Consider the following 13486-nt stretch of genomic DNA (forward strand, 5'->3'; position numbering starts at 1 on the left):
TGTCCACATGTGGACACAGATGATGCCCCTGCTTGCATATCATATAGTTATAAAGGGACATAACTGAAGAACAGTAAAAGTGACGCTACCCAAATTTGAACTTGATCCGAGTTTTGTGGTAATAAGCATTGTGTTTAAGTTTCATAACATTTGGTTGAGGCAAACTTAAGTTGAGAACAGAAACTAAAAATTCAGCAATTTTTCTATTTGTAAACATGCATAACTCTAGAACCGTTGTGTATAAGTTTCATAACATTTGGTTGAGACAAACTAAAAATTTCAGCAATTTTTATGTTTATAAAGGGACATAACTCAAGAATGGTAAAAGTGTCAGCACCTTATTTCGTACTTAATCTGTATTATGTAGTAATATGCATTGTGTATGAGTTTCATAACATTTGGTTGAGGCATACTAAAGTTAGAAAACGGACACAAAAAATTTGGACTTGATCTTAGTTTTGTGGTAATGAATATTGTGTATAGGTTTCATAATGTTTGGTTGGGGCAAACTTAAGTTACAGAATGGAAACTAAAAATTTTGCAATCTTTCGATTTATAAAGGAGCATAACTCAATAATGGTTAAAGTGACACTACCCAAATTCAACTAGATCTGTGTTTTATCAGTGCAAGTCAAAATTAAACATTGCATTGTATAAAGAATTGATTGTAGTTGATTCAACTATAATCATGGACAAAGGAAGATAACTCCAATTTTAAAAATAACTTGATATTAAGAAGAAAAATAAAAATTTTGCAATTTTTCCATTTATAAAGGGACATTACTCTAGAACAGTTAAAATGACGCCACCAAAATTCAAACTTGATCTGTGTTTTGTGCTAATAAGCATTGTGTATAAGTTTCATAACATTTGGTTGAGGCAAACTTAAGTTAGAGAACGGAAACTTAAAATTTTTACAATTTTTCCATTTATAAAGGGGCATAACTCTAGAACAGTTAAAGTGACGCCACCAAAATTCAAACTTGATCTGTGTTTTGTGGTAATCAGCATTGTGTATAAGTTTCATAACATTTGGTTGAGGCAAACTTAAGTTAGAGAACGGAAACTAAAAATTTTACAATTTTTCCATTTATAAAGGGGCATAACTCTAGAACGGTTAAAGTGACGCCACCAAAATTCAAACTTGATCTGTATTTTGTGGTAATAAGCATTGTGTATAAGTTTCATAACATTTGGTTGAGGCAAACTCAAGTTAGAGAACGGAAACCAATTTCGGGACGTACGGACGGACGTACGTACGTACAGACGGACAAGGGTAAAACTTAATGCCCCCACCGCTACGGTGGGGGCATAAAAAAATTCTGTAAAATGCCAGAAATATTCTGTTTACATATATCCTATGAATGAAGAATTTTTTTCGACAGGACACCTTGCTCTTCTGGTACTATCACATTTCCATATTCAAAGAACCATGATATTTTGCTCAAAACCTTAATATATTATATTAAACAGCTCACCCAATAATGAACATTTGTACTAAGTTTCAAGTTGTTATGTCCACAAACTACCCTGAACAAAACTTTAACTTATTATAAACATAAAATTTAACCTGATATGGGATAGATGTACAGACTAATGGACGGACAGACCCACATACCTGAAAACATAATGCCCCTCTTCTACTGTAAGCAGGCATTTAAATCTGTCAAGTCTTTATTACTGTTTGTCCAAAGATCTGTGGGTTTAAAATTTGAAAATACACAGTCTTTAGGGTCCCATTGGCAAATTTGATTGAAACTATTTTTGTCACATCATGATTTATGGTCTCAATCATTATGGATAACTTCCTACACTTGCCACTTCACTTGGGACTCAAAATTTTGAAATTTGCTCAGTATAAAATATACATAGAAACACATGGATAAAAATCTGTATTAGGACTGACTGGCCCAAACTTCGCAAGGAGCCTACCACAACATGTTTGAAAAAATGCACTGACATACTGCAATCAAGTTTTTTTTTTAAATTGACATACTTTAGCCAACTTAAACTATGCTTAAATTTACCATTTATAAGTTCTTCAAAATAACATGGGTATCTCATAAAGTGGCACAAAATTTCCTCTTTGTTTTTGTTACTGATTTTAACATTTGTTAAAATATCACATCATATAATTTTTATTAATAAAAAAGTTCAAACATAGTTATTTCCCCTTGTTTGGACTAATAATTTTATTTGGCATAATCATGAGGTGAAAATGATGTATTTCTATTTTTATTTCTTAATTCTTAACAGTGTTTGCATATTTCAACTGAAAAAATCCGTTACATAGTAACCATGGTAACAAGAATTTTGATATCTATAGCAATAATAAATTGTGTAATTTTTTTAAAATATAGTCCAAACCACTGCATTGACATATTATCTCGACATTTAAGCATAATATAGACATCTCTTTCATTCAAACATGTTGAATGCACAATGCAAATTTTGACTTCATTTCAATAGACAAATAAATAATCTTAACTTTTCTATATAAGGCATACAATACAGAAGTAGGGGGAGATAATAGTGCAAATAGCGTGTGTTTAATTTCCCAACTTTGCAAATGATAGGTTTCCAAAATTTATGGAAAATTAATAACTAATGTCTTCAAATCAGCTTTGTGAATTTGAAAGCAGTTGCAAAGGCAGACAAACATGCTGCTTCTGGGATTTATGCATGCAAAAATTACAACTGTTCTTCAGGACATCTTTATCAATTATTATTCACAAGATTATATTAAAAAAATGCTAGAGTTAATGAAAAACCATCATTATAGGGCAATGAATACAAGAAAACATATGACATTTTTTTATGGATTTACAAGCACTTCTGCTTTTGTCAGATTTTTCCTATCAAACACAGTTTTCAAGATAGGCAACACCTATCAATCAATCTATTATGTGCATATTAAAACTTTATTCAATCTTAATTTTAAGTCATGAAATAATGCTGGTTAAATTAAATGATTGTAATACTTTCACAAAAAATCTAAACTCTGTCAACTTTGTTCAAAATTGGTTCAGTTATTTCAAAGGTGAAGATATTTGAAACAAAAATGCAAAATAAAGAGTAAAAGTTCTTTCAGTTCTGCATGTAATTTGCAGAAAAAGCAAAATCAAATTTTTTGGTTAACAACAAAGCCTGGTTAAAACATAAAACAGATAAATATATATTTATGTAACATTTTTACAGCATGTATTATAAGATTTTGTGAGGGAATTGAATATTTGCTATACCATGGTTCAGTTAAACGCACTTTATGACAATTCCACTTATTTAATCAGAATGAAAGTTGTTGCAGTATTTTAAGAAATGATTTTGCTATAAATACATATGTACAATGTATTATTGTAATAATATTTAATAAATTAAAGCTTTAAGAGGGTCAATTTGCTCTATAATGCCAATAATTTTATAGACATTTGAAACCCTACCATTTCTATCACCTAACTTTGCTTTAATATGAGATATTGGAAACTTTGCCAATAAGGATTACAGATGTATAGACTTTTGTTATCCTAGCACTACCTTTGGTTTGATAATTGTTTACATCAAAATTCCCCATGACAACCAATTAGACAAAATAATTTTAAGTTGACGAAAGGCCTAAATGTACATTAAATGATGTTTAATAGCTATTAGATACATTTGTCTTTTAAAATACAATAGTCATGTAAGGTTCATGATTTTATGTGGATACATTTATCTGTTTTTATGTGTATACATTTATCTGTTTTTATGTGGATACATTTATCTGTTTTAAAGAGCTAAATTTACAGCACATCATCCCTACAATGGCTTCTAGTTTTTACGATTGAAAAATTAGGTGGTGTAATGCCTAATGGGGAGATAATTTTGACGAAGTAGCAGAACATGAAACTTGACACTGGATGAGTTCATATAGTTTCATCAATGACACAAAAAGTATGAAAGGTTTAATTTGCCTGTTCTTTACAGAGAATGTGTTCAATATCAAAACAGTGCATTCCTCAAAAAAGAATCATAAAAATGCAATTTGATCATTTTAAGACCAGCTTCATCGATCTCACAAAATCTTGTCAGACATTATAGTACCCGAATATGTGAAATTTTACTAAAGCTTTAAAAGAAATTAAAAATTTCCAACACATTAAACATCAATGAAAATTTTAGTATCAAAATCAATTACATATGCTTAGTGTTATACATGTAGTTTATTATAAAAACAACCTGAATGATAACAATTTAAATTTTCATATAAATATAAAATACATTTTACAGCTAAAAGTTCAATATTTTCATGTCTTCAACAAAATTATTCTTCAGTTTTATAAAACAATATAAATTTTCTAATAAAATAGTAAAATTCAGCTGCCTGTTAATTCCTAGCTATTCAACTCATAAAATGATGGAATATTCATAGTGTTTACTTTTCTCTTTTTTTTCTCCAAACTATACACTAGATATTATGTTTTTGCTTCATCAAGGTTAATGCAACTATGTGACAGATGTTTGACACAATTACAGGCCTGCTGCCTATCTAAAAACCCAAGCAAAGGAACATTTTGAATAAAATACTTTCTTTATCAAGACCTTGTTGTTACAGGTACTGGGGGTGTGTTTTTCCATGGGTCTTCAATCATACTATAATGATAATAGTTCTCTATGGAACTGCCACCTCTTTGTGTAAAAATTCCGCCACGTCTTGAATTCTGTAAAGTGTTAAAATTTCAGATTAATTTTACATCTCACACGGAAGATCATCAATCAAATCAGTTTACACTGGACAAATAATAAGGAATCAATTACATAATTATAATACGTCTAAATAGCAGCCACAAAATTGAGTTTCCAAACAACTTATTACCATAATTACAGAATATTTTATCAGTCCTAAATAACACCGCATCAGTATAAAAAAAGTACATTTTATCCCTTAGCAAGTACATTGTAACAGTATATAAGACAGACAAATATATTTATATATACATTTAGACCCCTCTACCAAGAAATTTGTTTTGAATGCACACGTATAAAAATTGCGGTATTTATCCAATGCAATCATAGGTTTGGCAGTCAGCAGGGTTTAAGAACATTTGTTGTTCGACCTGTTAGTCAAATGCGTTTTGTTAAAATATACTTTTTCACTTTTTTGGTCTTTTGGAAAATGTTGTTTGTGCTGTATTTAGACCCCTCTAACAAGAAATTTGTTTTGCATGCACATGTATAAAAATTGCGGTTTTTATCCAACGCAATCATAGGTTTGAACGTTGTTTTCAATTTAGACTTGTTTATATTTTTTCGTTTGGGTTTGTATTATATTTGCCTTCAGGTTTATATGATCCGTTCATCCTATTTTGACTCATCAAAATTCAAGAGTCTATCCTAAATTGAAGTAAATTGTATGGCTTTCAAAATACCGTTTCGATTCCTAACATCACTGAAGAGACATTAATTGTCGAAATTCGGATATGGTGTACAAAAACCTTTGCACCTTTCGTTTGCAGTATACCATCTTTGCGGCAAGTTTATTGGTTTCTGTTTAGTATTAAATTTATAATTAAGGTCCATTTATTACATCGGTGATCCGTTTATTTGGCAATCGCCATTGGCAGTCAGCAGGGTTAAAGAACATTTGTTGTTCGACCTGTTAGTCAAATGCGTTTTGTTAAAATATACTTTTCTACTTTTTTGGTCTTTGGAAAATGTTGTTTGTGCTGTATTTAGACCCCTCTAACAAGAAATTTGTTTTGCATGCACATGTATAAAAATTGCGGTTTTTATCCAACGCAATCATAGGTTTGAACGTTGTTTTCAATTTAGACTTGTTTATATTTTTTCGTTTGGGCTTGTATTATATTTGCCTTCAGGTTTATATGATCCGTTCATCCTATTTTGACTCATCAAAATTCAAGAGTCTATCCTAAATTGAAGTTAATTGTATGGCTTTCAAAATACCGTTTCGATTCCTAACATCACTGAAGAGACATTAATTGTCGAAATTCGGATATGGTGTACAAAAACCTTTGCACCTTATGTTTGCAGTATACCATCTTTGCCGCAAGTTTATTGGTTTCTGTTAAGTATTAAATTTATAATTAAGGTCCATTTATTACATCAGTGATCCGTTTATTTGGCAATCGCCATTGGCAGTCAGCAGGGTTTAAGAACATTTGTTGTTCGACCTATTAGTCAAATGCGTTTTGTTAAAATATACTTTTTCACATTTTTGGTCTTTTGGAAAATGTTGTTTGTGTTGTATTTAGACCCCTCTAACAAGAAATTTGTTTTGCATGCACACGTATAAAAATTGCGGTTTTTATCCAACGCAATCATAGGTTTGAACGTTGTTTTCAATTTAGACTTGTATATATAGTTATAACTAGTGACTGATTATTTTTGTATTCATTTTTTTAGCGCAGGACATGGCGCTTTCTCTGGAAATGGTGTCCGCATTACCTCGACCAAAATTATTTTTTATGGTTTTTCCTTGGGGGAAAGGGGGGGGGGGGGGAGGCATTCATCTCTAATGACAGAGGTAATAAAAGATTCAAGTAATAGAATCTTGAACATTTATTTCTAAAATCTAGATGGGCATTACTGTTAGCCTAATTTATTATTTGCTATTGTTGTATTGTATAAATATGTATCGTCACATAATGTCAGATTATACCAGAATAAATGCTGGCTAGTTCTTCGCCACGTCAAATGCAACATAAATAAGTTGAGTTATTTTTTAGATTTAAAAAGTTTTCAAGTATAGTCCAATTTGTTTTTGGTATACTGCTCAGTCAACATTTTGAGTATGTTTGGTATATCTAGTATGGTACAGTAAATACCAGAATATTTCTTCCACTTGGAACATATATAATGAAGGAACTTCTTTTTCATGACATATTTACATCTTAAAATGAACTTGCTAGACCAAAAATCAGTAGCTCATTGCCAAGACTTTTATTCCTATTTATGAATGTGATGTCTGATTTCAAGTAAATTATTGAGTTGTTGATGATAGTTTATGTTTTCTAGTTTATCATAAACAGAGTTTTTTTTTTAATTTACCTTAATATTTTGACTCTAAATCTTTTACAAGACTTCACAGTTACTGACATTTTTTACATCTGTTTAAATGATGTTAATTTTTTTTAACCAATAAAGTATAAATTTTTTGTGAACAATATTTTTAGACTGATCAAAGTTTTTCCACATCATAAAAATCATGACAATCTCGTTTTTTATATAGATTAGACCGTTTGTTTTCCTGTTTGAATTGTTTTACACTAGTCATTTTGGAGCCCTTTATAGCTTGCTGTTCGGTGTGAGCCAAGGCTCTGTGTTGAAGGCCATACTTTGACCTGTAATTTACTTTTTATATTGTGACTTGGATGGAGAGTTGTCTCATTGGCACTCATACCACATCTTCTTATTTATATGTAAATCACAGCAAAAATTAAAATAGCCTTACCAAGGATTTATATAGCAAGATACTTACTAAATAAATCCTTGGCCTTTCAGTATTCCTTTTTGTTACTCAACCTTGAAAAGACAAACCCAACATTGGCAACAAAATGATAATTAAGAGGTTGTTCAGTGCAGATAAATCTTGAAAACAATATATATATACCTGCTGAAAACGTTGATTGTAAGATCTTTTCCCACTACTATTGAAACTGTTATATGCTCCTGGTGATGAATAACTTCTGTTTAGAGGTGACTGTGGAGTTTTAAAGACATCATTTGGACTAGAAAATTTATTGTGTGTTGTACTTGGTGTGCTAGATGAATTATTTCTAGGACTCATATTATAGGGTTTATTTTGTGCACTGTTTCCTCTAGGACTGTTGTTAAACTGTGAATTGTGTGAGAAGTCATTTCCTCGAGGACTGTACTGGTTATAGGGAGTTCTCTGTGGTCTGTTGCCTCTTGGACTACAACTTACAGCAGGACTCCCCCACGCTGGTAAAGCGCCTGCGCTGTTAGCTGACACTTGATGACCATTGAAGGTTGTGCGCCCTTGGTCATTACAATACGTATGATTTGGAGAGTTTCTATGAAAGGGGGATCTCTGAGGTGCTTTGAAACTCATTTCTGGTAATTATTTCCCCCTTGTACTTAACTCCGAAATCAGCTACAACCGGAAACGGACTAACTTTTACAGCACAGAATTTGATGACGTAGTACCCACCAGGTGTTTTTTTCCACAAAGTGAAAGTATCCTCTGCCAAGAAGATTAGGTCAGTATGTCTTACGTTACTGAACCTTGAAAAGAGAAAGCAAACAAAAATGTATTCTAAACTAGTCTTTACCTTATTAAAAGAACATTTTACATGAAACATATTTCAAAGAAGCAAATAAGATATACGTATATATGATAATGTGTTCTGACCACAGGTACTTGTTTCTATATAATATATGGATAGTCGACCTTCCCAGGGATAGAAACAAGTGCCTGTGGTTCTGACACACGAACAAATATATCCCTACCAATATTGAAAGGTTTTGGTACTGTGCAATTCCTTGTTATGATGCTAATGTACAAATGTTTACAGAAATAATTAAAGGAATATCTTTGTTTCTTATTCAATAGTCATTTTGCATAAAATGTGAAAGTATACGTAAAATGGTATTGTCATCATATTTTTCACCCATGCAATAAAACTTTTCCCAATTGTTTGATAATATAATTTTGGCATAACTAACCAATTTCAATAGTGATCAGTGGTACAAATTGATATAAAAAATAGTCTTTTGGAGGCTTTGCTCATTGTCTGACTGACACAAAGCAGAAAGTGTGCCTTTATGCCAGGATAGATAAATTGTTACTGCTCAGAGATTCTTGCAAGCTTGGCATATGATATTTGAAATTTCATGTGCAATCATATTAAGTGGGAGGTTTGTAGTAATATTTTGAAAATAGATGCCATCACATTTCAAATATGAATAATCTTTCCAAAGTCAGATTTAAAACAAAAATTCATACCAACAATTTTGTTTTGTTTTACATGAAATAAAAAACATAAATACAGTATTGTCTTCAAGAATAAGTACTGTTTCCTAGCAATGACTGAATATATATGATAAATATGCGCAAGCAGAAAAAAATGTCTTGTCCCCTCACTCAAGGAAAATATCAAATGGTAAAAAAAATCTCCTTTTAAATAGTTAAACAAGATTCTTTGTCTATTGGAAATTTGAAGAATTGAGCACTTTATGTTACAATACATGTACATACCTGATATAACAAACCATTTAGTTTTCACACAATGATGCACTGGACACATTTAGCTTCAAATATATATGGATAATGCAGACTGAATCCTGTGTCATTAAAGATTGGCAGGTGCCACTGATTGCATATCAAACAACAAATGTCTTTGATGTTGATTAGTAGATGACACTAATTACATTTGCTACCCTTAGCTCAGATTGCTAGAAAAATAATTGGTTATATACTTTTTGTTAACAATATAATTAACATGGTTTACATATGATACATGATTAAAGAATATGCAACATGTATATATTTATACAACTGGAAAAATGACTGAAAATGGAATATAAATTTATATAGATTTGTTTATTAAAGTGTCACATATTGATTGCAATAAAAAGAATTCATACACAATATACGTACATAACAAAACAATCAATATCCAGCCAAACATCTGACTTACAAGACAATATATACCAAATAAATATTTACAAATCAAGACAGTGTAAAATAAAATATAAAATATATATGTCTTTTTAGACAAAAGAATAAACATGAACATAAATCTCTTATAATAAGTTATATAAAGCATTAATCATTTCACATTAAATGATAAAAATCAAACAGTATTTTATCTATAATAAAAATATCAATTTATAAATCACATAATCTAAAAAAGGTGGAATAATTACTACAAGGACACTGTTCATTCATCTTGTGAAGGGACATGTGTTTATTTTTGATGCAAACAGTTTTTCAACTTTAATTAAAAAAAAATCTATAACATATGACAGGGATTTGGTGTTTTTTTTTTAAGTCAATGTTGTTTTATTATTATTTTTATTATTTTCAATATAAACAAATTTCTTTTCCCTCTTGAAAGAAATTTTTCTCAGGCAATCAACATGATCAAGAATTTACATTGCCTAAATGAACTAAGCTGTTATTGTAATTTTCTCCCCTTAATCTAATAATAAAACATTTTGACATGATCTGATGTTGACAAACATATTATAATAATATGATTAAATAGAAAAATTTGAACACTAACCATTACTGAACTCGAGCATCTGCTCTGAATATCTTCACCTGAAATTACATGAGTAAGCAAAACAAAAACTAAATATAACAAAGTTAATTCAAATGGGTTTTTATACAACTGCAAAAAATTTGCATTCATATATTGCTATCATGTCGTCGTCGTCGTCCGAAGACATTTGGTTTCCGGACAATTACTTTAGTATAAGTGAATGGATCTCTATGAAATTTAAGCACAAAAGGAAGGTTGGGATTGATTTTGGGAGATATGGTCCCAACTGTTTTGGAATTAGGGGTCAAAAAGGGACCAAAAAAGGCATTTTTCTAGTTTCTGGACAATAACTTGTGTATAAGTGTATTGATTTCTATGAAATTGTACCACAAGGTTCCATACCACAAAGGGAAGGTTGGGATTGACTTTGGGGGTTATGGCCCAAACCATTCAGTAATTAAGGGCAAAAAAGGACGGAAAATGGACAATTAATTAAGTATTAGTCTATGGATCTCTATGAAATTGAAACACAAGGTTCCATTCTACAAAGGGAAGGTTGGGTTTGACTTTGGGGGTTATGGCTCAAACCGTTAAGGAATAAGGGGCAAAAAGGGGGGGAGGAACAAGGTTTTTCTGGTTTCCTGACAAATACTTAAGTATCAGTCAATGGATCTCTGTGAAATTGTACCACAAAGTTCCATACCCACACACAGAAGGTTGGGGTCTATTTTGTGGGTTGTGGCTTTAATCGTTGAGGACAAATAGGGGCCAAAAAAAATACTTTTTTAATACTGGCTAAGCTGGTTCTAACTTAAATTATTTCTGATCTATATAAAGAAACAACAAATACTGATATGGCAGGAGATACACACCAAACAGGGTGTGTAAATTATTATACTTAGTTTGTAAACAGATTTACTAAGTATTGTGCAACAGCAAAGTATTGCATAACAGCAAGAAATCTCAATTGAAAATAAATACAAATCTTTTAACCAATTTCAATGAGGATTAATTTAAAGTCTTGAATTGTTTGAGGTTTTTACCATGTATTACTATATTGGATATTTGGACATTTTTGAATAGGTCTACATTGAGGTCCAAAGGGTCCAAAATTAGACTTCATCAAAAACTGAATTCTTGTGGTTCTGTGATATGCTGAATCTAACTGTGCATTCAGATTTTATATTTTGGGCCCTGTTTTCAAATTAGTCCATATTAAGGTCCAAAGGGTCCAAAATTAAACTTTGAATTCATGTTTTTTTTTTTATATGCTGAATCTAACCATGGAATCAGATTTTGGATATTGGACCATTAAGTAGATTAAATGTCCAATTTCAAATTTTTAAGTAATCTGACCACATTTATACTATGTCAGAAATCTATAATGTGTCAAATATTTAATCACTATCCAGATTCAGAGCTGTATCAAGCTTGAATATTGTGTCCATACTTGCCCAACTGTTCAGAGTTCGACCTTTGCGGTTGTATCCAGCTGCTCCAGGGGGAGTGCATATTTGGTAGTTGACTCAGGAACATGATGTATTTGGTTCAGTTTATCTCTAAAACTTTATAACTATTTACCACTCATTTGGGCCCGTTTGATAGAACACACAAGAAGGTAGTACATATTTTTGACAAGGAAGTTATTTGGTAGATTAATAATACTTTTTAATTTGTGAATTCGAAGGGCCAAAAATGATGCCTGTTTTGTGCTAGAAAGATGTATGAAAATTGTAAAGGTCAAAACAAAAATATTTGGTTGATTCTAATATATAATTACAGAAATTAACAGAGAAACAGAATGAAATAGTTGCCATCTACAGAAAATGTCAGTTATGCATAATGTCACTAAAGCTGTACATGACCGAGGTATGTAGCTAATTTAAAATAAATAGTGTATATGCAAATGCAATATATCTTTGAAAGGATAAGTTTGTATAAAATTGTTATTTGCAGCTGACACAGATTAAGAGTTTAATTAATGAATTTGGTGTTGAGAAAGAAAAAAATGGTATTTTCAGTTCTAAGGTTGAATATCTAAGGAACTTAAACCTAGCTACATGGTAAATTTTTCTTAAGTATTAAAAAAAAAAGCTAAATGTATATTTATAGGTTTCAAAAGTGAGAATTGGATATCGCTTGATATCAACTTGAGTTACTTAATTTCAATATGATAATTAACGAGCCTGTGGCGAGTTTATTATTACTATTTAAATTGAATAACAAGAGTTGAAATCAAGCCATATTCAATTCTCACGAGTTGTTAAACCTATTTCTCTTATTGTAAACATTCTCATTTTATTAAATAAAAAATTCCACAAGTCTTGGATCTTGTATTTTGTGACATACCAGTATGACATCATATGTCCTGTTACGGCGTCAAACTTTACCATCAAACATTTTAAATTCAAATATTTTATTAGATAAAGCACATATGATAAATTGCGTAATCCCATTGACAACATACATGACATATACAACATGTCAAATAACGTAAATCAAACAATGCATAACACGAGAAAATTAATGACAATGAATGATAATATATTTAACTAAAAGTCTAATTTTTTTTGTATAGTACTTTCACAACTTTTGTAAAACAACTGACACGACTTCAAAAGCTTGTCTCAAATAATTACATATTTGTTTGGCCTTAGCCAAATTATTTGGATTAAGTAAATAGATTACTGATTTTATATCAACATCTTTAATCAAATTTTGGAAAATATCAAACTTCTCTCGAAGGTTTTTATATAGGGGACAATATAAAAGTAAGTGCACTTCATCTGCTACTTTATCTCCACAAGATTTTGCAAAATCTTTCCATTGCTAAAGTTTTTGGTTTACTGTATCTCCCAGTTTCAATGGCAAGTGAATGTGCACTTATTCTTATTTTTGTGAGAAGTAATTTTTAAACATTTTAAACGCTTAGGAATGTAATAGAATTTGACAAAAAGAAAGTTCTTGGGTGAAAAGTGTGATTATTTTGTGTATTATTGAAGAAATTACATATCTCACTTACCATGGATGAAATGTACATCAGCTCAATCTTTGTAAGTCATCAAAGACCTAACGAGTAACCAATAGACCTGATACTAGAAGATGTCGAAAGTAAAACAATCTATAATATTTGTGTAATTTTAAAGCATATAAGACGACACAATTAAACCTTGTCTGTGTACCTTAAGTCTTGTAATGTATTGTATCAAAAAAATAAATTTACAGATTAAAAAAAAAATCATATGTTAAATAATTCGAAT

General features: G+C 30.7%; 1 protein-coding gene and 1 long non-coding RNA gene across 2 annotated transcripts in view; one reads left to right on the forward strand and one right to left on the reverse strand.

Moving 5' to 3' along the window:
- Window positions 1-2222: 2222 nt before the first annotated feature.
- On the reverse strand, window positions 2223-8129 carry LOC127728489 (uncharacterized). The gene is made up of 2 exons (XR_007994136.1): window positions 7610-8129; window positions 2223-4697 (listed from the first exon to the last, which is right to left on the reverse strand). It is a non-coding gene; the product is annotated as an uncharacterized LOC127728489 (long non-coding RNA).
- A 24-nt stretch (window positions 8130-8153) lies between these two features.
- The window catches only part of LOC127728454 (GATOR complex protein WDR24-like), a 47443-nt gene continuing 42110 nt past the window's right edge, over window positions 8154-13486 (forward strand). The window contains exons 1-2 of the mRNA XM_052235838.1: window positions 8154-8219; window positions 12009-12095. Coding sequence (XP_052091798.1) covers window positions 12053-12095 — 43 coding nt within the window. The 5' untranslated portion in view covers window positions 8154-8219; window positions 12009-12052. The remainder of the gene's footprint in view (window positions 8220-12008; window positions 12096-13486) is intronic.

This window comes from Mytilus californianus, unplaced genomic scaffold (genome assembly GCF_021869535.1).
Source record: "Mytilus californianus isolate M0D057914Y unplaced genomic scaffold, xbMytCali1.0.p SCAF_2, whole genome shotgun sequence".
NCBI lineage: Eukaryota > Metazoa > Mollusca > Bivalvia > Mytilida > Mytilidae > Mytilus > Mytilus californianus.